The sequence below is a fragment of the Harmonia axyridis genome, chromosome 2 (genome assembly GCF_914767665.1).
Source record: "Harmonia axyridis chromosome 2, icHarAxyr1.1, whole genome shotgun sequence".
Taxonomy (NCBI): Eukaryota; Metazoa; Arthropoda; class Insecta; order Coleoptera; family Coccinellidae; genus Harmonia; species Harmonia axyridis.
The window spans coordinates 8,093,857-8,119,352 of NC_059502.1; the positions used below are offsets into that span (position 1 = coordinate 8,093,857).

At 36.6% G+C, this 25,496-nt stretch overlaps 1 protein-coding gene across 3 annotated transcripts in view; it reads left to right on the forward strand.

Moving 5' to 3' along the window:
- LOC123673113 (caskin-1) overlaps positions 1-25,496 on the forward strand; it is a 262,265-nt gene that overhangs the window by 170,042 nt on the left and 66,727 nt on the right. Inside the window, exon 1 of one of the 3 annotated variants that reach the window (XM_045607549.1) lies at positions 8,422-8,668. The exons of the other annotated variants lie outside the window; for them this stretch is intronic. Coding sequence (XP_045463505.1) covers positions 8,638-8,668 — 31 coding nt within the window. The 5' untranslated portion in view covers positions 8,422-8,637. Of the gene's footprint in view, positions 1-8,421; positions 8,669-25,496 lie in introns of those variants that run through there. 3 annotated transcript variants of the gene reach the window in all.

The window sequence follows — 25,496 nt, forward strand, 5'->3', positions numbered from 1 at the left end:
TTAGCGGTAAACCAAGCGTGAAATTGATATTGGCTTCCGTATTCGAATTCTCTTTAAGTCAACCATAAAATCTGATGTGGTATAACAATAACCACAAGAATGCTGATAAATTCACTGAAGCATAATCAAAATGTGTAGGGCTTATCTAATATAGGGTAGTGCGAAGTAATAGGACGCATAATATACTGTTAAGTAAACAAGACGTATATTGCGCAAAATAATTCTCAGTTCGATAATTATTCTGCTTCTCTATTCTCGAAGTCAAATTCATCATCCTCAAAGGTTTCTACAGAAAATGAGCACTGGTTGTATTAGTAAGCTTTTATTATAGCTTGTAGCAGATAGCTGTAGGTCCTCTTTTTGTAAGCAATATGACTTCTTGTCGGCGAACCTAAGTATTCTGTAAATTCACCACAATCTAACACAAATTCCATTGTATAAGTCAACTTTAACGAATAATAATTTATTTTCTTCATTCTAAATGCCATAAAATAAATAGTTAACAATGACTAATACCTTTTTGGTTATTATCTTCTAATGTAGGTACCTTAGAGTATATTTCACACATAATTGCCATTCACAATGAAGTCCCAAATATTTCATAACTGGAACTAATCAGACCCATTGTTGCGTTGTCAACTTTTAAGGTAACCACTTGACATTTCTCTCAGTACCCAAACTAACGTCGCCCAAGATCGCTCGCATCTATGGGCCGACCACAGAAATGCGTTTCCCTTGCGAACGTTCTCTGCACATTTATATTCCGCAATCGTTTACTTCGATTCCAGTAATTTAACGTGTATGGAGCTCGCATAATCGAGTTTAGCTCATTGTCGATGCGAGAGACATGTGGGAGTTCTTAAGATACAAGACTGTTACGGTAAGATAAGGCATTTCGGATCCCCGACTTATTTCTATGCAGATTTCAATTACGCCGTGTTTGTGAGGTAGGTTGTGGAAACTGGAATTCATAATTTAATGGATTAATCTCGAAGAATCGGAAGATAGGCATCCGTGGAAGGTTTATCTTTTCAATTAGAGATAGGTTTTGGATCGGTTTGGAACTGGTTTGGAATTTTATTCGATTTGTATCAGTGGAAGCGGCGTTCTACTTGGGGAAATACTGGAACAGTGTTAAAAATAAATCTAGTCGTGTTATCTAATATTAATTCGAAGAAAAGATTTCCGAAAATTATTTCAAGTGTACTTTTTGAATGAAGACACTCTCTTGACAGAATTTATTGAATACTCAATATTCGCGTCATCGTATAATTATCGTACCATAATAAACTTTTTTATTTAAAATGAATAACCCTGTATGTTTTTTGCGTTCTGAAATCTTCAAGAAACACTGAATATTTCTCACGTGAATTCCCAAAACCTAAATTTCATAATTTCAGAGTTACATAAAGCTAAATTTACATTATCTTCGCCAAAGTTAAAATAATACTCTGCTTAATCGCCTTAACTTTTTATTGTCTGAAATATCTATTTTTTTTATAACTACTCAAATGTAGACATACCTATACCTATAGCATGGTGCAAACATTTGAAGATTTTTCAAATTAAAAGAGTTTATTCAATCATGGTCATTCAAATGTAATATTTTAACGAAGATATACTGTAATGAAGAATATTCAGTATATTTTGAGAAGTTAAAACGGCGAAAAATGTACAGGGTGATCCATTTCAAATAAAAAAGTCCATTATTATTCCGGAAAAAGGAAAGATCTGACAACAATGTAAATACCACCACAATATCGGCCTCATCACAAGATCCTGGACAATTTGACGAGTGGGGTTTTAGAGTTTCGTCCCGAGATCGCTGGTAGACTCTTCAGTTTGGCAATCCAGCGATCTCTGCCTACAACACACCCTCTCACGCCATCGTAGAGAGGTGACTCTGATGCAACGCTATGACCCTTATGAATCCACCGGTGCCAAAGTATGTGTGTCGCGAAGACCCATAACGCCATCTGTGAGCAGACAGAGGTACTACAACAGCAAAATCTATGAAAATCGTGAGTTCAGTTAGCAAGAAAAATGAAGCGTTCCATACTTAAAACTGTTCAATTGCTCATTGGGCGCATGGATGACCAAACTCCCAAAAGTTCCTGACTTCACGTCAGTGCTGGAAATAAAATTCCAAACGAGTTCCCCATAATTTCTCCCAGATAACGAAACCCTCAGATAAACCTCCTCTCTCTGCCGCCACTTCCGGTCGTAAACCCACAACCCTCCTCACCCCAATCCGGCAACACCCCCCACCCCACTACCGTCATCTCCAAATAATTAAGCACCGAAAGCAGCGAACGCCAGGATCAGTATTAAAGGAATAAAAAGCTCAGATATTAACACCGCATCAATCCCCGTGGTACAAATTAATTTCCTCCCGTCAAAACGGCCTTGGGGAGGCCGAAGATACCGAGGACTGGCGAAAAAAAGACCGATAAAATGTTTAACTGCCGGTTGCGGTGTTGCCGCTTCTTTTGGTTTGTACTGAAGGTCTGCTGTTTTTTGATGCTATCTATTATGTTTTCTTTATGTTATTTTTCGATTCATCCCTTGACTCATAGCCAGTATGAACACTTTGTGTTTGAAAGGAAGCAGCTCAGCTCTTATGGTATTGAGAATTGGCCTACGTGTTCTATACCACATTCCTCTCAATCTATCAAGCACGTTAGAATGACTCAGTACGGTCTATTTTCATTCAGTTATTGACTTGTTTATGATGAATAGACATTTCCCTTTGGCACCTTCAAGTTTCATTAATGTCGGTTTGGCAACACTGGAGAGTTTCCAGGATTATGCATTTAATCTTTATTTTCGACTATGACGATAAGAAATGAACGACAATGAAACTTTTATAGTGTGAATTATGATAAAATTTCGGTTATAGCTGTTATTCGACTTGCTTATTACAGACAAATGAGATCTGGTAATAGGCACTTAGGTTTTATGGTAGGGATCGCTGAAGACATAACTTGTTTTTTGAGGAATTATGCTGGTCGTTATGAATACCTGAGTTGAATTGAATAACCGAATTTTGTTGAAGTTTAGCTTCTAGATACACAATTCATAAAAAGTAAATAAACTAATAATTATTGGTTTACTTTTTATGAATTGATGATTCTCCCAAACTAATGGACTCGTTAGCAGAATATCGTTTTTGGGCTGGAATTATTTATTTCCGATTATAATTAGTGATAGTTCTTTTTTACAATTCGTCGAATTAAAAAATGTATACATTTCCTTAAATGGAGGGAAATATACTAAATGGCGAATGCGCCGGTATCTTGAATTTAACCCTTTGAACCTTCACTTTACTGTACTTGTGCTCTAGTTTTGCAAATAGACTTTCAGTTTTTTTGTAGCGTATTCTAACAATTTAAATGCGTTGTTGCAACGTCCTAATTTTAGTAATGAAGTAGTTTTACCTGTCAAATGTCAAAAAAAAAGATCGATGAAACCTCTTATTGGAAAACGTAGGAGGCTATCGGACATCTTTCAAATTGGATTTCATCGAAACTGAAACAGGTGGGCGAAACGGCTGGTAACACAACAAAAGTGAAAATAATTATACTGTAGCAGAATGCAAGGTCGTTTCCTGATTTACGATATCGAACTCTCGCGAAATCTCTTTAAAATCGGTGGAAGGAGTCGATAAAGGAGTGTACACACGTCCACATTTGCGAGAGGTATCTATCAATCAGGAAGAATTTTCGGAATTAAAATTTTTATTCTTGTATGAAATGTTCAACTTTTTTTCCTATCAAATTAAAAGTTAATTATTTGGTCAGTTCATATCCCGTTGCGTATCTAACACTTAATTAACTGTTATGTATAAGCTCGCTGTTTAGTGACGGCGTCTCTTGCAGGCCAAATAATAAATAGACATATGAGCACTGATTTCGATAAAATAATTTGACAATTTCTGAACGTTGTTGAAACGTGTATCTTTCAATGATTAACCTACTGAGCACATTTTTGGCATTATAACCATTTTGATTATTTCTATTAGAAAAACCTTCTATAATTATTATCAAATCGAAGATTTAATGAGTTTCGGATGAATTTCATGTTGTCAGAGCTCAAGTTGGATATTTCAAAGGGATGTAAGTTATTTCCCTGATTTACTATATCAAATTATCGCGAAATCTGATTAAAATCGGAGGAAGGATTCGGTAAGGAAGTGCACACATGTCAACATTTACGGGAAGTAGTAATACAGGAGGAATATTATTCATTGTTGCGAAATGTTCAAAGTTTTTACTGTCAAATTAAAAGTTAATTCTTCGGTCATTTCATATTCCGTTGCATTCCTAATCTTACTTAATTAACAGTTATGTATAAGCTCGCTGTCTTGTCGGAATGCGACATTGAAACGTCCTTCAAGAATAGCATCAAGTCTCGAGTTACACCACCAGATTTCTACGAATTCGCATTCGTTCTCTCTTACCTTCCTGCTGCAATAAAACACTGCAATTCTGCTCCCGTTCCCTCACGTCTCCTGCGAGCTTATAAACTGCCCATTTAATATGAGCGAAAGCTTTATGAATATTTAGATTATTAAAAGACTCCTGCGGTTTTATTGAAGATCGTATCGCTGAACTTACAATGTTAATGCTGTTAAGTGTTCGTCGTTTAACGACTCTTTGCGATACCATCGGAATTAAGAGATTTGTTATTACGTTGGTAGCGATCTTGTTACTGACTGACGGTTGGTATGCGTGGTCGCTGGTAGATTGAGGGGTTATTCAGTTCATTTTATAGTTCTGAAAGCTAATTTGTCATGTTAGTTTCAATTTTTGGATAATCAAACTATGATATTTTTGTTTAATTTTATCTTTCAAGTAAAAATATGCAAAACCCTTGAATTTCTTTCAAATCGATAAGATCTTCTAGAATAAATTAAGGTATTCCAACAAATAACGTTAATACTACTTGTCAAGTGTGTTTTTTAAGAGCTATAGAACTTATTTATCCGCAAGATAATCTTGTGGCATTACATTTTAAATATGATTTCTGGCATACGACTGCCACGGCTGGCTCGGATGTAGTCCAATCTGGACGTCCCATTTTCGATGACTTTTTTCAACATTTGTGGCCGTATATCGGCAATAAAACGGCGAATGTTGTCTTCCAAATGGTCAAAGGTTTGTGGCTTCTCCGCATAGACCAATGACTTTACATAGCTCCACAGAAAGTAGTCTAGCGGTGTTAAATCACAAGATCTTGGAGGCCAATTAACAGGTCCAAAACGAGAAATTAGGCGGTCACTTAACGTGTCTTTCAATAAATCGATGGTGGCACGAGCTGTGTGACATGTTGCGCCGTCTTATTGGAACCACAGCTCCTGGACATCATGGTTGTTCAATTCAGGAATGAAAAAGTGAGTAATCATGGTTCTTTACCGATTTCCATTGACTGTAACGTTCTGGCCATCATCGTTTTTGAAGAAGTACGGATCAATGATTCCACCAACCCATAAAGCTCACCAAACAGTCAGTTTTTCTGGATGTAACGGTGTTTCGAAATACACTTGAGGATTAGCTTCACTCCAAATGCGGCAGTTTTGTTTGTTGACGTACCCATTCAACCAGAAGTGCGCTTCATCGCTAAACAAAATAAAATGGACGTACTGCGCGATACGTATTCCGCACAGAACCATTATTTTCGAAATAAAATTGCACTATTTGCAAGCATTGTTCAGGCGTGAGTCTATTCATGATGAATTGCCAAACCAAACTGAGAATAAATCACAGCTGTTAAATCGGTCACCATCTTGAACAGTAATGCCAACTTAAAGTTATATACTTCGAAAAAAACACCCGTTATTACTAATAGTAGAAAACATTAAAATTGAAATTTCTTTTCTCTATTTCAGTATCGTAATGAGTTCATTACAGTACTAAAACCAGTGCTGTAATGAACTTATAACACCATTGTTTTCAGTTATATTTTTCTTTTTATGGTTTTCTACACTGACTTCCGATCCTATATAATGTTTCACTGAATTTCGACAATATTTCACAAAACTTGACTGAAATAGAGAAGCAGAAGGCAATTCCAATACTCTAGTGTTTTATTTCATAGGCATAAAGATTGTAATGGAAAATAGTATGTGTATCTTGTAGTAAAAGCACAATCTCGAACTCCATTGTTTGTTGGCCTAGGCTTTAAGTTGAGGCCAGGAAACAATTCAACAATGTCTCCCTGAAAAGTATAGCTTTTTCTACTAGATACACTATATCCTATAGTTTGATTCCTATCAGTTTCCAAGTTGTAAATCTCCGTATATCACTTTTGGGTATAATGAAGCATTGTGTGAAATTTGCAGTGTTTGTATTCCAATCTTGTAAAAGAGGTTGTAGGTTGACTTAGACCCATAACATTATCATCTATCATTCCTTTCTACCTGAATTTCTTTCGTAGCTCCTCCCCCCTCTCTAAGTCACTTCGCAAACCGGATATCCTCCGCTTCTTCACCTTCAACTTTTCGAAATGCCGTATAATCCATAATTCTCGTTGAACCCATTGTAGCGCGTCATTTTTATAGGCCAAACATCATTGAAAATCGACCGTAACATAAATCACTATCGGCCATTTCATCAGACTAATGTCTGATGGTAGTACGAATCTTGCTTAGACCGGAGCAGAGTAAACAGGTGGGCGAATTCCTTCTCTCGGTGGTTTTGTCCGGTCACAAATACATGTAGGTTTTGGCCAAGCGGCCGCGGAGCCACGCGGTTCACATCGTTTACGCTCACTTCAAAGGGTTTTTTATATCGATCTAATTTTTTTATTTTTTTTTATTTTTATTCGCTTTTCGTCTGTATTTGAAGCCAAATTGAATTCGATTCATCAATTTAATCTATCTTTTGAGGTAGTTGAATAAGCAATTATTGTTATTATAGTTATTTTTTATAAGAATTCATCAGCAATCATATGTTCAATTCGCATCACAGTGGTTTTATTCAGCACCAACAAAAAATACATAAAAAATAGCCAAAATATTGCCATTCATTCTAACCAATTAGCAAATAGGTGCAACACATTATTTGATGCAAGTTATGGTTCTCATTGAATATTAATTACCTTCATTATTCCCTATTAGGGATTCACGGCTTGGCTTGATTTTCAAGCTACTTGGATTGAGCTTCACTTGATTTCAAGTCAAGTTCAAGTCAAGTAGTAGTTTTTCATTCTCAAATCAAGTCAAGTATTTATTTATCAATTACTTGAATCATATCAAGCTACTTGGGTTTTAGCAGTTTCATTGTGTTTCGTCACATCAATAAAAAAACGATGGAATTAGAAGTAACCTTGCAAAAATCTTGTATTCATCAAATTTATTGCATAAAAGAACCGAAAATTTCAACTTTTTTGAAATAGAAACATAAATTTAATCGATTTAAATCATAACAAAATAAAAAATAATAAGAAAATTAATTTTATCAATATTGAGAAACCTCCAGGCTACTTTGATTTTATAATTTTCCATCCAGGATGTAAGACACATGAGGCACCTTATAGATTCTTCGTCTAACCTATTACGGGTTTTTGTAACTGTAAGAGCAGCTCTGGAAAATTGTCTTTCAACAGAACCTGAAGATTCTGGAGTTGTTAAAAAATCATTGGCTATTTGGACCAAGTTTGGAAAGATATTTCTGAAACTACCAAAATCCACCAATAGATTTCATAGAAATGTGAGAAAACTACTATTAAAGTCACACTGGCAAATGCTTCAGTCTCTCAACGCTCGAGGAATCCCTTTATTTAGTCTAAGCGCGCACGAGATTGTAGAAATATATGCCGTGCGACGCGTGCATTTCAAGCTCTAGTAATATCAAGTAGCTTGATACAAGTCAAGCAATAAATATCAAAAATCAAGTCAAGTCAAGCTCAAGTACGTAATTTTTCACGAGCTTGATTTTCAAGTCAAGTTGTTGGTTAAAAGGTTGAGCTACTTGGCTTGATGAGTCCCTAGTCACTATCGGAATATTTTTATTATTTATGGGCATTCTTGACTGTCTGATTTTGAAAATCTCTAAAAACTATTTTCTGTAATGGTACTATCAACATTTGAAATCCGTTTCAGTATTATTGGACTTCCATCCAAGGAATGTAGAGTATCAATCCATCTCTGTGCCAATTGGTAGTTCTGTATTTTATCGAAAATCCGAGCCAAAAATGTCGAATATTTCTACTGATTCTTCATTTCCAGCCATAACAAACCCTTCTCTCATAATCCCAGCTCGAGCAGAACGTCGTTCATCACTTCTCCAAAAACGAATCCGCCTCGAAGGACCAACCGGTCTTCGGACGCCGGATCCTCGCGCGTAAACGTGGTCGCCTCAACCCGAGATGCGGTTACGTTACCTACGCCCGTATCTCAATGTCGGGACTGCAAGATTCAACTTCAGTCAGCGTTCGGTGTTCGACCACTAGTCGTACGGTCGTGCTTGCTCCTCTGTCCGACTGCAGGTACATACACACAGGGTGTGCATATGATCGGTCACCGGCCGTTAGATGAAAAGGCGTTAGACGAAAGTGAGTGCGATTTTTGGCGCGTACTGTACACGGGGTGAAATTGCGGGTTGTGATTTTACGCGGGCTTTCTAGTGCCGTTTTGACATGGTTTCATTGTTCTCGAAGGCTAAGAAGGGTATACCATACATTCTTTTTATTTGAGTAGGTCGTCGTCTTGTTGATCGTTGGTTTTTGAGGTTGATGGTGAAGGAATTATTGTAGTTTTTTGTGTGTTTCGTTTTTTGGTGGTAGGGAGGCTAGTTTTTAGTGGAGAATTTGAATTATTTTGGATAGATTTAATGAGAAAGACTTAGGTTGATGTAACGCGTGGTTCAACAGCTCCGTAAAGACCAGGATATATAAAATTTCAATGAAGACAAAGAATTCTAAGAATTGTTTAATTTCGATGAGTCAATAGTTTGTCATAGATAATCTTATTCGCCCACCAACTAGGTATCAGTTTGAACTAATTTGGATATTGAAAACTAATAAGAAAGAATATTTTAATAGTATTGATTCATCAGTATTTTTCTTCCAATATTCTTCTTGAATTTTCTTTGGTTCTGATGATGTCATCAGCTCAAAGCGTGAAGCTTAAATCAATAAATGATTATTCTATATATACACGTAAATCTCAACCTGCCGAGACTAAAATCATGGAAATATTCAGTATTTTTTCAATATTCTTTTGAATTTTCTATGGTTCTGACTCGGGTTCTGATAATGTAATCAGCTCGAAATTTTGCACAGAGCTAGAAATTAGTATTTTATATCAACACCTCAAATCTGGATCCCTTCGGTTTTGTGGTAACGGAAATATTGGTAATATTTTTTCAATATCTTTCTTGAATTTTTAATGTTTTTGGTTAAGCGATCAACATGAAATTCTGCACGAGGCTTCAAATTGTCATTCTATAAACAAATGAAGATTTTACCTCAATCAAACAGTTTTGAAATTGATAAGAATACACAATACGAAACAAAAATCGAATGAGCATAAACCAAAGAATAAGATTATGTTGTCAGAAAAAATAAACAGTATACAGCATTATTACCGAGAAAATACTTATAATAGTAGTGATAAAATTAAAAACTTAAACAACAATGAAAAATGAAATCCGTGAACACCTAATTTGAAGTGTTCCACCCACAACGTTACAGGGTATTAAAAATTTGAGATAAACCGCACATAAAATTCACCTGTGTCGAACTTTCTCATCCCAAAACCTAGACCCCGGGTTCCGGAGATTTCTATCTTCTTTATAGGAACTCTGTTATTGTATCCCCATGTTATTTTGTAAACACGAACGTGCGATGTTATTTATAGCTTGGAAAAGTCTTTCAAAGCTAGTTACGGGTTAGATTTATAGCGGAGACACCATTACTTTGCTCATTTTCGAAGCTTAACCGTCACTTTATTTTTGTCATCTAATACTGGAATCGATTTATATTGGACTGCTTTATGACGACATTAGTTGGTTCAATCTCTAATAGAATGTGCGAGCACTAGCTTTTTTCTGTCGTAACTCTTCTCCTTTGCTCTCGGGGGGATTGATCTTATCGAGTTAATAATGTTTTGCCTCCTCGGCTTCAATTTTGTTGTTATACTTTGTCATGGAGCAGTAAAAGTGTTTTTCAGAAAAATTGAAAGGCCATTCAACTCGAAATTGTTATTTTACTAGATAACTATTATTTTATAACTAGTTATTTTCTAGTCAAACAAAAATAACAGTGAACTTTCCATAAGCTCACATTTGATTTTTTGAAACATATGGTTGTAGATTGAAAAAGGTGTTTTTTTCGAAGTATATAACTTTAAGTTGGCATGACTGTTCAAGATGGCGACCGATTTAACAGCTGTCAAGTGATTTATTCTCAGTTTGGTTTGGCAATTCATCACGAATAGACTCGAGCCTGAACAACGCTTGCAAATAGTGCAATTTTATTTCGAAAATAATGGTTTTGTGCGGAATACGTATGGCGCACTACGTCCATTTTATTTTGTTTAGCGATGAACCGCACTTCTGGTTGAATGGCTACGTCAACAAACAAAACTGCCGCATTTGGAGTGAAGCTAATCCTCAAGTGTATGTCGAAACACCGTAACATTCAGAAAAACTGACTGTTCGGTGCGCTTTATGGGCTGGTGGAATCATTGGTCCGTACTTCTTCAAAAACAATGATGGCCAGAACGTTACAGTCAATGGTGATCGGTATAGAGCCATGATTACTAACTTTTTCATTCCTGAATTGAACCACCATGATGTCCAGTAGCTGTGGTTCCAACAAGACGGCGCAACATGTCACACAGCTCGTGCCACAATCGATTTATTGAAAGACACGTTTGGTGACCGCCTAATTTCACGTTTTGGACCTGTGAATTGGCCTCCAAAATCTTGTGATTTAACACCGCTAGACAACTTTCTGTGGGGCTATGTAAAGTGATTGGTCTATGCGGATAAGCCAAAAACCCTTGACCATTTGGAAGACAACATTCGCCGTGTTATTGCCGATATACGGCCACAAATGTTGGAAAAAGTCGTCGAAAATTAGACGTCCAGATTGGACTACATCCGAGCCAGCCGTGGCGGTCATATGCCAGAAATCATATTTAAAATGTAATGCCACAAGATTATCTTGCGGAAAAATAAAATTCATGTCAATCGGATAATCCATCGTTGTTTTATAGCAATTTAAAGTTCTATAGCTCTAAAAAAACACACTTTACAAGAGGAATAGCTGAATTTTGGGATAAATCATATATTATCGATGAACTGAATATACACAAAGGCTCGAAGCTCGGTTCGATGTTACTGCAAATCAATTGAATAAAAGCTGGAGTTCAAAGCGCACGTCTTAAATCCGTTATTGTTCTTTTTAATCATGTTTCATTCGTTCGACGAATCCATCCAATTAATCGAAACATCGAGCACGTTTTCATCAGAAACCCAAGCTACTAATCTTCAACATTTGATTCACGTCGATGATCCCATCACTGATTCATCGATCAAAATGTTTTGAAGCTGGAACGAAAGATCCATCCGCCAGATTCCGTCATTCCAACAACTCTCAATCTCCCCATCGGCATAGTCGATCTTTATTGCCTTCCGCGGGCACGTAGAAAAACGAGAAAATCTGTCGCAGAGCTACGTAACGACGTAGTCGAATTTTGTACAACTTCACGAACGATAACTTTTGTTCTTCGGAGATAAATCTTTATGGTCTCGCAATAAAATTCGAATATAGGCCATATTTCCTGGAATTGTGAACGTTGAACTGGTTTTTATTGAGTCATCTCTCGAGTTATAGCGCCGAAGGATGGATTTTCGACGCGGTCGCGCTTTGGAAGAAGAAGAGAAGCCAGAGACGAATGGTTGATGGGGGGCGTACTGCTTAATTCAGCAATAACGATGAAGTTGCTACAAAACGTTATATCGTTATTGAATGACGCGATTTTTCTATGAGAATAACCGAAACTTATTTGGATATGAGTATGCATTATGCAGTAACAAATAGCAAATTACGACCGTTTTGAACAAATAAAAAATAGCTGTTCAACTATTAACTTCAACAATATCTTCTCTATGTGACGAAATGTAACCAAACCATTGTCAAAATCTTATCTAAATATTCAAAACAGTGCATTTTCATTTTGAAGTTTTTTGTTTTCTTATTATCATTTTGAAATATATATTTGAATGGCATCAAATTGACCTATGCACAATATGCTTCACAGCTATTTACTATTTGTTATGCAGACCAAATTGTAACATTTCGGCTATTCGTTACTTGTTATTTGTTATTTTTTTATTTATTATTTATCGCTACATAAATGAACAATAACTGCTATTTTTCAAGCTATGTCGAATGTTTTCATTGTATAGCAAATATACAGGGTGTTTCATCATAAACTGGACAAACATATATATTCGTGTAGAGGACATCGGGAGAATCATTTTTGCCTTATACAATATATCCCGTTTTCGACGCATAAGCGAGATACAGGGTGTTAAACGTCAATTTTGAGCAAGATTCTTATGGGTGTGGACAGTTTTGTATAACACTTAAAGAAACGGTTTTTGGTCAAATCTCAGTATTTTTGGGTCCTCTATTCAGAAAAGTTGATGAAATCCGAAAAAAGAATTACAAAATGGCGGAAAACCTGCAACGTTCCTAATTTTTTTTTCTGGTGGTCAAATTGAATTTTAGTTTCAGAATGAACACAATTTTCTAAGAATTTCTGTGCAAAAATTTTTTCAAAAATCGAACACAATTTTTTTTTTACATGTCTACAGCGGTAAAAAAATTTCACCCGAAATGGATGAAATTTTGTACAATTGTACTCCTTCAATTATCAATCACGAATATGAAAACAGAATTGTAAAATATCGAACGGTTTCGTTACTAGAGCCATTCAAATGTTTCGTTCAAACCTCCAAAAAAAAATTAGAATGGCTTCTTAGAGTCGAAATTATTAAATTATTGCTATTTCCAAAAATTCCAGATGCTAAAATGTATTTTTACAAAAAAAATTCGGTGAAACTTAGTTGGGAGTCGAACCCTCGGTTCCAACGTAAGTATTAATGAAGAAATTAAGACAGTTCTAAGGACATTAATATTCGTTGCTAAGCAACGGAAGTTCGTAGCTCATTGAATTCTACTGGTTATTTGAATTTCACTGGATATAATTTCGCAAGTATCGTGACACGAATTTGTTTGGAAACGAAAATGAAATATTCTCTTTTGGAAAAAAATGATATTGTGCAGGCTTATTATGAAGCGAATTGCTCAGACAGAAAAGCAAGGGAAATTTACTCCCGCAGATTTCCAAGCAGAAATTTGCCAAGCTTCAAAACTTTTTATGAAACAGTACGCAAATTACGTGAAGAAGGAAGTTTGCACCGGAAAAGGAAGGAAACAATAAGAACAAACGATGATCGCATCCTTAATTTAGTAGGAGATAACCCAATGATTTCAACAAGAACTCTTTCGAACCACCCTTCAGTGAATAAAAGTAAAACTACTGTTTAGAGAGTACTCAAAAGGAACAGCTTGCATCCGTTCCATTTCCAACTTTGCCAAACTTCAGAAGACGGTGATTTTCATAGAAGAAAAGAATTCTGTCAGTTTATTTTGAGAAGAGTACGTGTAAATAGGGATTTTCTCCATCAAATTTTATTTAAGGATGAAGCTACTTTTCATAGGGATGGTTTCTTCAACAGAAAAAATAATATTTTATGGCATAGAGAAAATCCGCATGCCACGGTATCAAAAAATAGCCAGAAGAGGTTTTCAGTTAATGTTTGGGCGGGAATAAAAGATAAATTCATTATCGAACCATACATTCTTCCTCAAACATTGACTGGAAACGGCTATTATCACTTCCTGACGGAGATTCTGCCAGATCTTCTTGAAGATATTCCGCTGAGTCAGATTCAGGGCATTTGGTACCAGCATGATGGTTGCCCTGCTCACACAACTCGTGATGTAAGAGGGTATCTAGATGAAGAATACCCATGCAGATAGATTGGCCGATTAGGACCTATCGCATGGCCTCCTCGTTCTCCGGATCTCACACCACCTGATTTCTATTTCTGGGTACATCTCAAAAGTCTTGTTTATGATAAGAGAGCTCCAGTAAACTCAAAGGAAGAACTTATTCAACGAATTGAATCAGCTGCCGAGGAAATCCGGCAAAACCCCGAAATGATACGTTTAGCGGTCGATAGTGTTGCGAAAAGGGCAAGAATGTGTATTCTTAAAAATGGAAACATCTTCGAAAACGATTTATAAATTGATTTTTCCACTAATCTGTTTTTTTTGTGTTTATAAAATGTAGAATTATTAGTAAAAAATTCAGGTTTATTCAATGAATAATTCGTTTAATAATAAGCATGAACCATGACATTTTTTCCAAAAGAGAATATTTCATTTTCGTTTCCAAACAAATTCGTGTCACGATACTTGCGAAATTATATCCAGTGAAATTCAAATAACCAGTAGAATTCTATGAGCTACGAACTTCCGTTGCTTAGCAACGAATATTAATATCCTTAGAACTGTCTTGATTTCTTCATTAATACTTACGTTGGAACCGAGGGTTCGACTCCCAACTAAGTTTCACCGAATTTTTTTTGTAAAAATACATTTTAGCATCCGCAATTTTTGGAAATAGCAATAATTTAATAATTTCGACTCTAAGAAGCCATTCTAATTTTTTTTTGGAGGTTCGAACGAAACAATTGAATGGCTCTAGTAACGAAACCGTTTGATATTTTACAATTCTGTTTTCATATTCGTGATTGATAATTGAAGGAGTACAATTGTACAAAATTTCATCCATTTCGGGTGAAATTTTTTTACCGCTGTAGACATGTAAAAAAAAAATTGTGTTCGATTTTTGAAAAAATTTTTGCACAGAAATTCTTAGAAAATTGTGTTCATTCAGAAACTAAAATTCAATTTGACCACCAGAAAAAAAAATTAGGAACGTTGGAGGTTTTCCGCCATTTTGTAATTCTTTTTTCGGATTTCATCAACTTTTCTGAATAGAGGACCCAAAAATACTGAGATTTGACCAAAAACCGTTTCTTTAAGTGTTATACAAAACTGTCCACACCCATAAGAATCTTGCTCAAAATTGACGTTTAACACCCTGTATCTCGCTTATGCGTCGAAAACGGGATATATTGTATAAGGCAAAAATGATTCTCCCGATGTCCTCTACACGAATATATATGTTTGTCCAGTTTATGATGAAACACCCTGTAGAATAAGAGGTCATCAATCTTTGTTCAAGGATTTTCCTGGGCTCAAACTGATTATATGGACACTCAAATCATTTAATTCCAGTAGTATCACACAGCTCAATTTTGAAACAAACTCTTCACGAATATAACGCCTATTATGGATGATCCCAAAGTCAACATATACAGCAATATCGTAAATTGAACCCCCGAATACATTCAACAAGCAGATCCGTGGCGGATATATATCTTTATATGCTTCTTTATATTCCGTAGTAAATGTCATAAAATATTCCCTCCAATAAAGAATAGTCGAATAGGTATCTAGCACACAATTCTTTCTATTTACATTCAGACATCGTTCCTATGGAAACCCCTTCGTCTTCTCTTGAACATATAAAACCCCAAGTGACATACAATACGTCAATAAAAATGTCGATAAACTGTGTACACGAATATTTTCCTCTTGTGATAAATAGCAGCGCTATCTTAACGATTACATCATTGTATGTCCTATCGATGATTTATCCCCAAGAAAAGCAGTTATACCTGAGATATTACTCAAGCAGATCATGGTGTGACTCACGGTTCTGTTATCGGTTGGCTCGATCATTATGAAATGAGAGCATCTTTGTTGCCGAACGTGAAAGGTTCAGCGGCTACCGTGGCTGGTAGCTTGGCTTATGATGGAGGTGTTAACTAAGAGAAATGTTTCTTTCGATGGTCGATAAAGATCGTGACATCTAGAGTACTTAGACATTTCGGATCAAGCCCCGTATAAATCAAATGTGAGGTACCTCACATAACAGAATCGACCTATTTGAACTACTGAGACCAGAGAACTATGAATTGCAATATCTACGAGTATGCCAAATTTCAGTTGAATATTTTATGCAGATCCTATGAGAAAAAAAATAAAACTTTAACAGCCTGTATCTTGAAAACAAAGCGTTTGAGGGATTCTTATAGTGTAATAAACATAGATAGAAGGATTATACGCAATTTTTACATGTCCCCAACATGGTTAGATTACTTTGTCGGATTGTGATATATTTTAAATCCACAATTTCACTAAATCGTTATGAATGTATATTATATTGAATGAAATATATTTATTTGAGTGATTCCCGATTAAATATGCAAATTTGAATATTTGGAATCCGATATTTTTCCTATTTGTCGAATTTATAATAAGCAGAATATTTATTATTTTCAACTTATCAACTTGCTGAATTCCAAGGTTTGGCAACTTTTGCTCTCCTAGTGTCATCGATTGTTTCACGTCGTTTGGCGCGCTTGAAGTTTGTTTTCTGAATTTCTGATATATTTAGGTATTTATTTCAATATATTTCGAGTTAATATGAAACATTGATTCACTATGGGACATAAGAAGAGCGTTCTTTGTGGAGAAACTCGCGAGTTGAGTGAAATATCGTATCACTGATATGTTTTCATTTCCGCGCGCTTCATGTCAAATTTGATAGTTCATAATGGGGACAAAATTTGCTTACTGAAAATGACAAATGCTCCCTTTATCTATGTTTATTGCTCTGAGGGGATTCTAATGCCCAAACGTTTCAGGGTGGTTAAGTTTTTTTTTTTTGCTGGATAACAAATCAACTGAAATATGCCTCTTCCAGTTCTTTCTAACCGTTGATTTGTGTTCAACTTCTAGTATTCTCGCCACTCCTTTTCCTTATAATTTTCTTCGAAGTAATTCATACTCAATTCCTAGTACACTGTTTCTCGGTACGATAAATCGCACATCATGAATTCTCATTCCCCGAATCCTCAACAAAACCACATTATCCTTTTCTTTGTCTACCGAATTCGTATAGCAGGCATGGAAAAGGTTGAATTACAACGGGAGAATAGAGCAGATACACCGCGAATCCAACCTAACAATAACCATTTCAGAATTGTGGAATACGCTATGTGCTACACGTCTATTCAGCGTTCATAATCGAATTTAAATTCGAAATTATATCATACGGGGCCAGGTTTCGATCCAACCTCCGAATCCATTATTGGAGGTACGGAGGCAGTGGCGTACTGAGGGGTTTCAAAGCGTTGGTGGGGTTTCCGAGCGTTACGGTTGTTAATAGGCACAGAGAAGTTCCTAATTGCAGTTGAATGCTAGTTAGCGGACGCCATTCGATATCGTTAAACCTTTATTATGCGCTTGTGTATTATATTTCGGGCTGGGGTTTCATGTGAAGGAAGGTTTCGACGCTCGTTATTAGTCGGAATTGGAAAGGATTCAAAAAGGAGGCAATGAAAATTTTTAGAACTTTTGACATTCGAGACTTTCGACGAAACGATGATTTCAATCTATTCTAGTTATCGGCTTGTTTTTGTCTGAAATACCTCCACGCTTTGGGGATTCCAGTGTAGAATATAGAAAAAATACTCAGATAAAAAACAATATTCTGTCAAGAAAGTAGATGAATTTTTTTTTGTAGCTAATGTGACATAAATGTTTTCACCCGTTCTTCGAAGTGTTTCATCACAATTTCTGTATTTATAGAGTTCTTAGGGTCGACTCACTGATAATGAATCCGTCCTCAAATTCGATTCTGTCCGTCCGGCCGTATACACGATAACTTTCGAAAGAAAGGACCTAGAATCTTGAAAGTTTCAAAACTTGCAACTGACGTGAAGTCAGGAGATTTGGAGCTCTTTATCCTTGCCTGCCTAGACCGCTAATTTCAGGTGGACGCGTTTAAACGTCCCCTAAGCGTCACAATCCGGCTCGACGCCGCCATTGAACGCTAAAAGTTCATTGTTTCCTTGAAACAACGCGCCTCGCGTACGTTTATATTAAGGCCCCGAACACAAAGCCTCCATTTGCATAAAGATGAGACCGCGCCGCTAGGATCAACCTGAACGCTGAGACTACGACGTGGAGAGGACGCACCATGGTAATGCCCCGACCCTACGCGTAATGGGTACCTGCTCCGGGGTATCTGCATCGAAGGTCGTCTGAGAGGACCATGTTCGGATAATCCGAGATAGAGAGAGTTCTTGAATGTTGGTACTTTGTGCCTACTGCACTGGGTGAGGGTAATGACAGTGTATTTTGACACGCTTTGTCGCTTGTTAAAATGGTTCTATTATTTCGTCACAGTTGTATGGCTAGAGTCCCGACTAGCACAATTTATGTTTTTCTAACCTACAATGTTAAAAATATGAAGGGAACTAATTTATATTTTTCCCTTTTCCTTTATTTGAGATGGTTGAATTCTGTGCTGTGGCATATTCTGGACGTGTCCATACCAAATTAGCTGCTGGGTTGTCATGTGATCTACAATATCCTGCTGTTTCTACATTCTTTGCTTTATGATTTTATTAGGTCTCCCACCTCTTCTGGATTTTCTTGTTGCTCTTTTCCAGAAGTCCAACTCCGTGGTTCTAAGTGTTCTTTGTGTTTTTTTTTCAGGGGTCAAACTTCTGAACCCTATGATATTATGCTCTTAACAATAGCGTTGTAAATTCTCTTCTTGTTATCGATAGTGATGTTTTTGTCTCATAATATATTGTTCAGCATTGCAAAAGCTGTTCTTCCCTGGACGTTGATGATATCGGTACTGGGTGATTACCAAGTACCTCATGAGGTCATTTAAAAAAAGTTTCCATGAACATATGTCCGGAGTGGCTTCGTTTTTGAGATACAGGGCGGAAATACTGCTTGTATATAAACGAAACTTCCACATTTCAGTAATAAAGTGCAAATTAATTTATTTAAAGGCTTAAATAATGTGATCTAGGAAAGAGAGCTATAAGCATCACGAACGCTAAGAATTACCGACCTTAGACAATATTTGGAGTCGACAAAATTATCTTCAATCGGTTGCATTTGATGTGCCTACTATTCTTCCTTTTTAATATGCTATGACAACAACAAATTTACAAATATACAGCCTTATTCTAGGCTAGGCTTCTTGGAATACATCGGCATTACTTTATATGCGGCGTGTCGAATCCTGTTAGAAAATTGATCCAAAAAAATCGTGGTCTGACAACGTTTGGAACACCTGGAACGTCGGTTATGAATGGGAGCAAATTATCTGTAATTTTTATCGAGATAAGTGGCCAACTGGTTTCACACGTATCGTTGTGAATGGATTTTCTCAGAGAGGTGATTGAAAGAATTCGGTTAAGGTGTTTCAGTTTCTTCACCTGAGGAGAATTTCGGTTTAACAGTAATATATTAGTCTTTCGATCATTCTGAAATACAAGGTGTCTTGAAAGAAAGTTTATATATAAAAGAAACAATCAAAAGAGAAGCCGTTTGTCGAAAAAAGTTTATAAATTGTGAAAATGCAATATTTTGGAACTGATTTCTTGAAAATTATGGCGCCAAATCTCTCTTGAAAAAAATTAATTTGACTGGAAAAATTCATAAACTCATGAATTCTTGCACCAATTGAATTTTATAGAGGTACATCTTTAGATATTTGTGTGAAATGCGGTCTAACTATGATCCATGCATATTCAAAGCACTTGCTTGCTTCGGAATGAAGAGGTTGGGATCATCACGAACAGAAATATCATTCCGTTTCACGATCTCTTCTATTCTCAATAACCTTGAGCGCCGAGAAACGCTATATAAGCGACGCTTCGAATAGTGGTGTTCACGCAGTAAGCTAACAAAATATAAACTTTCTTTGGGACTCCTTGTATATTTATTTTTATATACAATATTATATTTATTTTCATCGAAAATGCACACTTGTGACAAAAAAATCATTGGACCCTATCAACGGACTCTTGGTAACTTTCAAGGTCTCGTTAATTGCCATGTGTCCAGTGCAGTGCATCCCACCCTAATTGAGGGGTTCCACAAAGACTAAAAAGGGGGCAATTAGCGCTGGGCGTACCAAGAATCAGGATGCCTCACGGTCGGCTTTATCGGATGTGTGCTCAGGATTATTTCAGGCATTGTCTATTGTGAGAGAACAATGCCTCTAATGCCCAAGTCGCCGCCACGTTGATTTTTATTGTCGTTTCTTTATGGCTCCATAAGAATTACGATATTCGAATATTCAAATGTCGCGCGGGGATGTCCCAGCCACTTCAAGTTTCAAGCTCGGCATTACGACCACGTACTTAAAGGACGATCCGAATGGTTTTTTAATTTCATTTTTTTATTGTTCTCCGATACACACTGCGGGTGCGTTGACCGGCAGATTGAATAATTTTCGTTGATACGTGGAAGAGGTGCCTTAAGTTTTATTTATACAGGGTGGGCAGGTTCCGATGGTTGCGGAGATAATTTGTGCGTTCGAAGGAGGATGGTACCTACATGTGTAGTGGGTAATCAAGAGTACGATCTTACGTAGTAATTTTGATTTAATGTTGTGTGTGGTTTTTGGGGTATAATTAAAATGTTTTTGATTGCTTATGAAGAAAAGAAAGTGCTATCTTCTTGATCCAAAATGGTTGTAAATTTCGATAAAAAATCTATATTTCGTTTTATTTGTACGCTCACTGTCGGACAAAAAGTAACGTAACGGAAATTCAAAAAGAAAAGTTAACTGATATAACAGTAACAATTATTTTAGGTTGGCGTTCATCACACTTCCTAATTTATTCACTAATTTAACAGAATTTTGTTCACAACTGAAAAAGTTTCCGGACATTATTTCCTTGGACTCCTTACTTCAATGTTAAAAGAATCAAGCCTTCTTTCTGCTTCTTTAGAATTGTTTGCTTCATATTATCTGCTGATATTTAATGCATCTTCGATATTCAGCAATTATCTCATCTTGAAATGAACCAAAATATGCTGTAGTATAGAAGGTGCTTCATGACGACCCAAAAGTGATTTAGTTTTGAAATCTGTGGCGATTTGTTGAGCCGGAAATGGTAACAAACGTTAAGGTTCAAGGCAATGATCGGGGATTCACGGCTTGGCTTGATTTTCAAGCTACTTGTCTTGAGCTTGACTTGATCTCAGAGCTGCTCTTACGAGCAGCTCAGGAAAATTGTCTTTCAACAGGAGCTGAAGGTGCTGGCTATTTTGGCCAAGTTTGGAAAAATATTTCTGAAACTACCGAAATCTATCAATAGATTTCATAGAAATGTGAGAAAACTACTAATAAAGTCACACTGGCGAATGCTTTAGTCTCTCGGCGTTCGAAGAATCTCCTTATTTAGTCTAAGCGCGCAGAAATAGGTATATGCCGTGCTACGCGTGCATATCAAGCTCAAGTATTATCAAGTAGCTCGATATCAAGTCAAGCAATAAATATCTAAAATCAAGTCAAGTCAAGCATGTGATTTTTCACGAGCTTGATTTTCAAGTCATGTAGTTGGATGAAATGTCAAGCTACTTGGCTTGATGAATCCCTAGGAGTGATTACGAATTTTCTTCCTCAAATTCAAGAAAGCAGTCCGTCTAACCATAAAAACGATAATTCAGGATAGGTTAATTTCAAAACTACAGTACGATCGAAAAGAAACTTTGTCTTTGGATTTAGAATGACAATTTCAAGCCTCTTGCGAAATATACATATATACAGTTATGTAGTATTCAAAAGAGCAATTCGCGCATGGATGAACAAGCGCTCTTTAGATCCTGACTTCAATGTCAGTGTTTTCCTAATATCTTGAACTCTTCTCAGCTAGTATTCATATATGTTTCTGAAGGATTCGACAACTAATGATGGACATGTTTGAAACGGAAGAACTAAAGTCAGATATATATCCAGACTTCCTGAGATGAATTCCCTCGCGTAAAACACCTCCAATATTGCTGTTTTAACATTCCTCAACACCGTCGTTAACTAAAGGAACCCCTCGTTTACCCAAACAAACACGGGTATTATTGTACCTGTCCCAAAGGCCGACTGTCTGTGTCTGGCCCTCTTCAAACTTCAACATGAATTATTCGTCAAAAACAAGGCGAGCTCAAACTCCCTTCTTTCTTTTTATTAAACAGCATCGCTGACGGACAAACTGAAATATGATGGGAGGGGGGGAGAACTGCCGCGCATAGAATAGACAGGTTCATAAGCAGACGTTGCTCCTCTTTATTTATAAATTGAACGTAAACATATCAACGGGATTTCACCAAACAGCTCTTTAATAAAGTGGCGCGGGACTCAAGGTGCAATTTAACTTCCCCCTAACTAGGGTAATGGAAGTTATAAATCTCTCCACTTTCTAAAATCCCCCGGTTGAATTGCTCTACAGTGTATTCGAGAAGGGGGGGACAATTTTAATTGAACACGCCTAATTTTATACGAAGTATTAAAATCGAACTGGAATTCGTAAATCATCAGGGGAGATTTTTTATAAAAAGTTTCAATATGAACTGTTAACTGTTACTTTTGAAACTGTCACTCTTGACATTTGGCAAGTCAGAACTACGAAATTACTATAATTACAATATTACACGCGTCGACAACGCATTTGAGTTGTTAGAATTCACTACAAAAATGTTACTGTTAATATATTTCGCTACCGAGCTATGAAAGATGATTTTTATGACAGGAATTGAAAGACATTGCTGTCGTTGACGTTTATTTTCAGTAAGACGGCTCTACGTGTCACACGAGCAACCAAACAGTCGCAATTTTGCTAGAAAAGTTTCCTAGCCGTGTTATATCTGAAGAAGTGACCACAATTGGCCATCGATAATTTCTTTAGATTTTTTCTATAGGACCATGTGAAAATGACGTCTTTGCCTCATAATAAAGGGAGCATATGTCATTTTCAGTAATAGCGTATTCGACTGCACTGCACCAGTGCGAACTGCTGCAGCCAGTCGAATACGCTATAAGCAAATTTTGTCCCGAACATGAACTATCAAATTTGACATGAAGAGCGTGGAAATGAAAAGATATCAGTGATACGATATTTCACTCAATTCGCGAGTTTCTCCACAAAGAACGCACTTCTTATGTCCCATAGGGAATCAACGTTTCATATTAACTCAAAATAGATTGAAATAAATACCTCAATATATCAGAAATTCAGAAAACAAACTTCAATCGCGCCAAACAACGTGAAACAACCGATGACACTAGGAGAGCAAAAGTTGCCAAACCTTGGATTTCAGCAGATAGATACAGAAAATGATAAATATTCTGCATACTATAAATTCGACAATTAGGAAAAATATCGGATTCCAAATATTCAAATCTGCATATTTAATCGATAATAATGTTTTTTAGTTTATTTATCACAGCTTACTAATTGGATCTTCATGGTAATTTGGATTATTAGAGAATTGCTTGAATTCTCTTCTGGAAATCGGTAGCAGTTACGACAAAACTACAAGAAACCTAAAAGTGTAGTACTGGACTAAAGTTCCTTTTTGGATTTTACTAAACTAACAGTGGTCCACCGAAAAAAGTTCTGAAGGAGAGAAACACCCTGTAGATTTGCAATCAAAATTTACATATCACATGATGTAAACTCTTATTTGTAGTAACTATGCCCAATTTCAGTTAAATAGTCAGATAAAAATTTAAATTTAACACCCCATGTCTCGAAAACAAAACATTTATGATCACTTTTTCTTAAAATTTTCTGCGAAGTCTGTCATTTTCGTTTATACCTCTAATTCAGGAACACCCTGTATATTATTTTGAATGATAATGCGCAACTTCTTTCAACGGTCGTCATCCAAATCCCCATAAGGCGTCCCACCCATCGTCCGACGAACCTCACGTTCGTTTCTAGACGACAATCCTACCATCCGTCAAATCGATTCGTTCGGGTTCGAACAAACGAAAAACGCGCACTTCCGCCGCCTAATTTAACACACCGGTACGGCACGGGTGCGTCTGAACAGCTGCCGCTCGAAGTCGTCGGCAAAGGCGCGGGAATAATACTAATTGCCGGTTCGAACTAAGTATAACCCGGTGGAAACGCGGAAAACGAAGAGACGAGAGGTCGTCCTGTTATTCGTATTTTTCGGTATCCATCATAAGCCGAGACCGTACACCTTTGCGCGTGAGTATGGGGACAGAAATAGAGATGTCGGCGAAGATAATAAGGCTTGGTGAGATATCGCTTCAATCGTCAGATGCGTTTGCGAATAGGTAGATGTTATTTTTCGGCTGATACTTCAAAGCTTAAGTCAGGGTTTATCTATTATGTGGTTCCTAAAGTAAACGTAAATAAACATATTCTCATTTCGAATATCGACCAAATTTTTAACTCAAAATAATGCTTGGACCTTGCCAATATGTATGGAATACAACATTGTCCTCCGCGTGATCTCTTACACGACTCGATCTTTGTGAAGTATATCACATATCGGGCAATATCTCACCAAAAACTTGACAGATGTTGGTTTTAAAATCGTCAACACTCTGAGGATTATCGGCATAAACAATATTCTTCGCATAAAGCAACAAAAAATCCAAAGGCGGTATATGCATATCCAGATGCAAAAGACTCCATAGCGAGCCGTAAGAAAGGCCCAAATGTTGTGCGCGCCGAAAAATGTTTTCACCGTCTTAACAATTGTACGCTCAAATGGAAGATTATGTCCACCATAATTTGTATGTAATGCACGAAACTCACTTACTACAGAATGATTATTTTTGTAGTGAAATTGGCTAACCTTCAACCAAACATATGATGCTTCGGATGTCAGTTCTTTTAGATATATGTCATTGACATGGGGCTGTGAAATCCGAACCACGACATGGATAATCTAGTACAAATAATGATCACACTTTGAGAATTGCTGTATCTCATAGGTTGTGGGCTAGGTTAGTTGTTATAAATTCAAATTGATTTACTTTTCAAATATATAGTGGCTAAGAACGAAGTAGTTGGTTGATATGGCCGTTTGGTCATCCAGAATGGCATTGTAGGCGTAGAAAATTTCTAGTAAAAGATGTTCTTTAGTTATGCAGAGTTTTCATGTTTGTTATTCTCAGGAATGCCAATTCAAAGAATGTCCTCAAATATTGAGTGCATTCTTCTCTGTTTGAAATTATTTTTTTGTTCTGGGGGATACTACTCTCCTATTCTTATATGAGCAATTTCCCACTGTATCAATTATGAAATTCCAGCTGGATTCCCTCGAAAGGTAAAGTCATTTAACTCAAGACAATAAAAACAAATGTGAACGATAAAAATTGACGAGGTCAGTAGAAAACACATCTTGATTATTGATCTGAGGTTCATTGTAATGGGATCAACGAAGCGAAAAAAGATGCCAATGCATCCTTCACATAGTTAAAGGCCAAATAT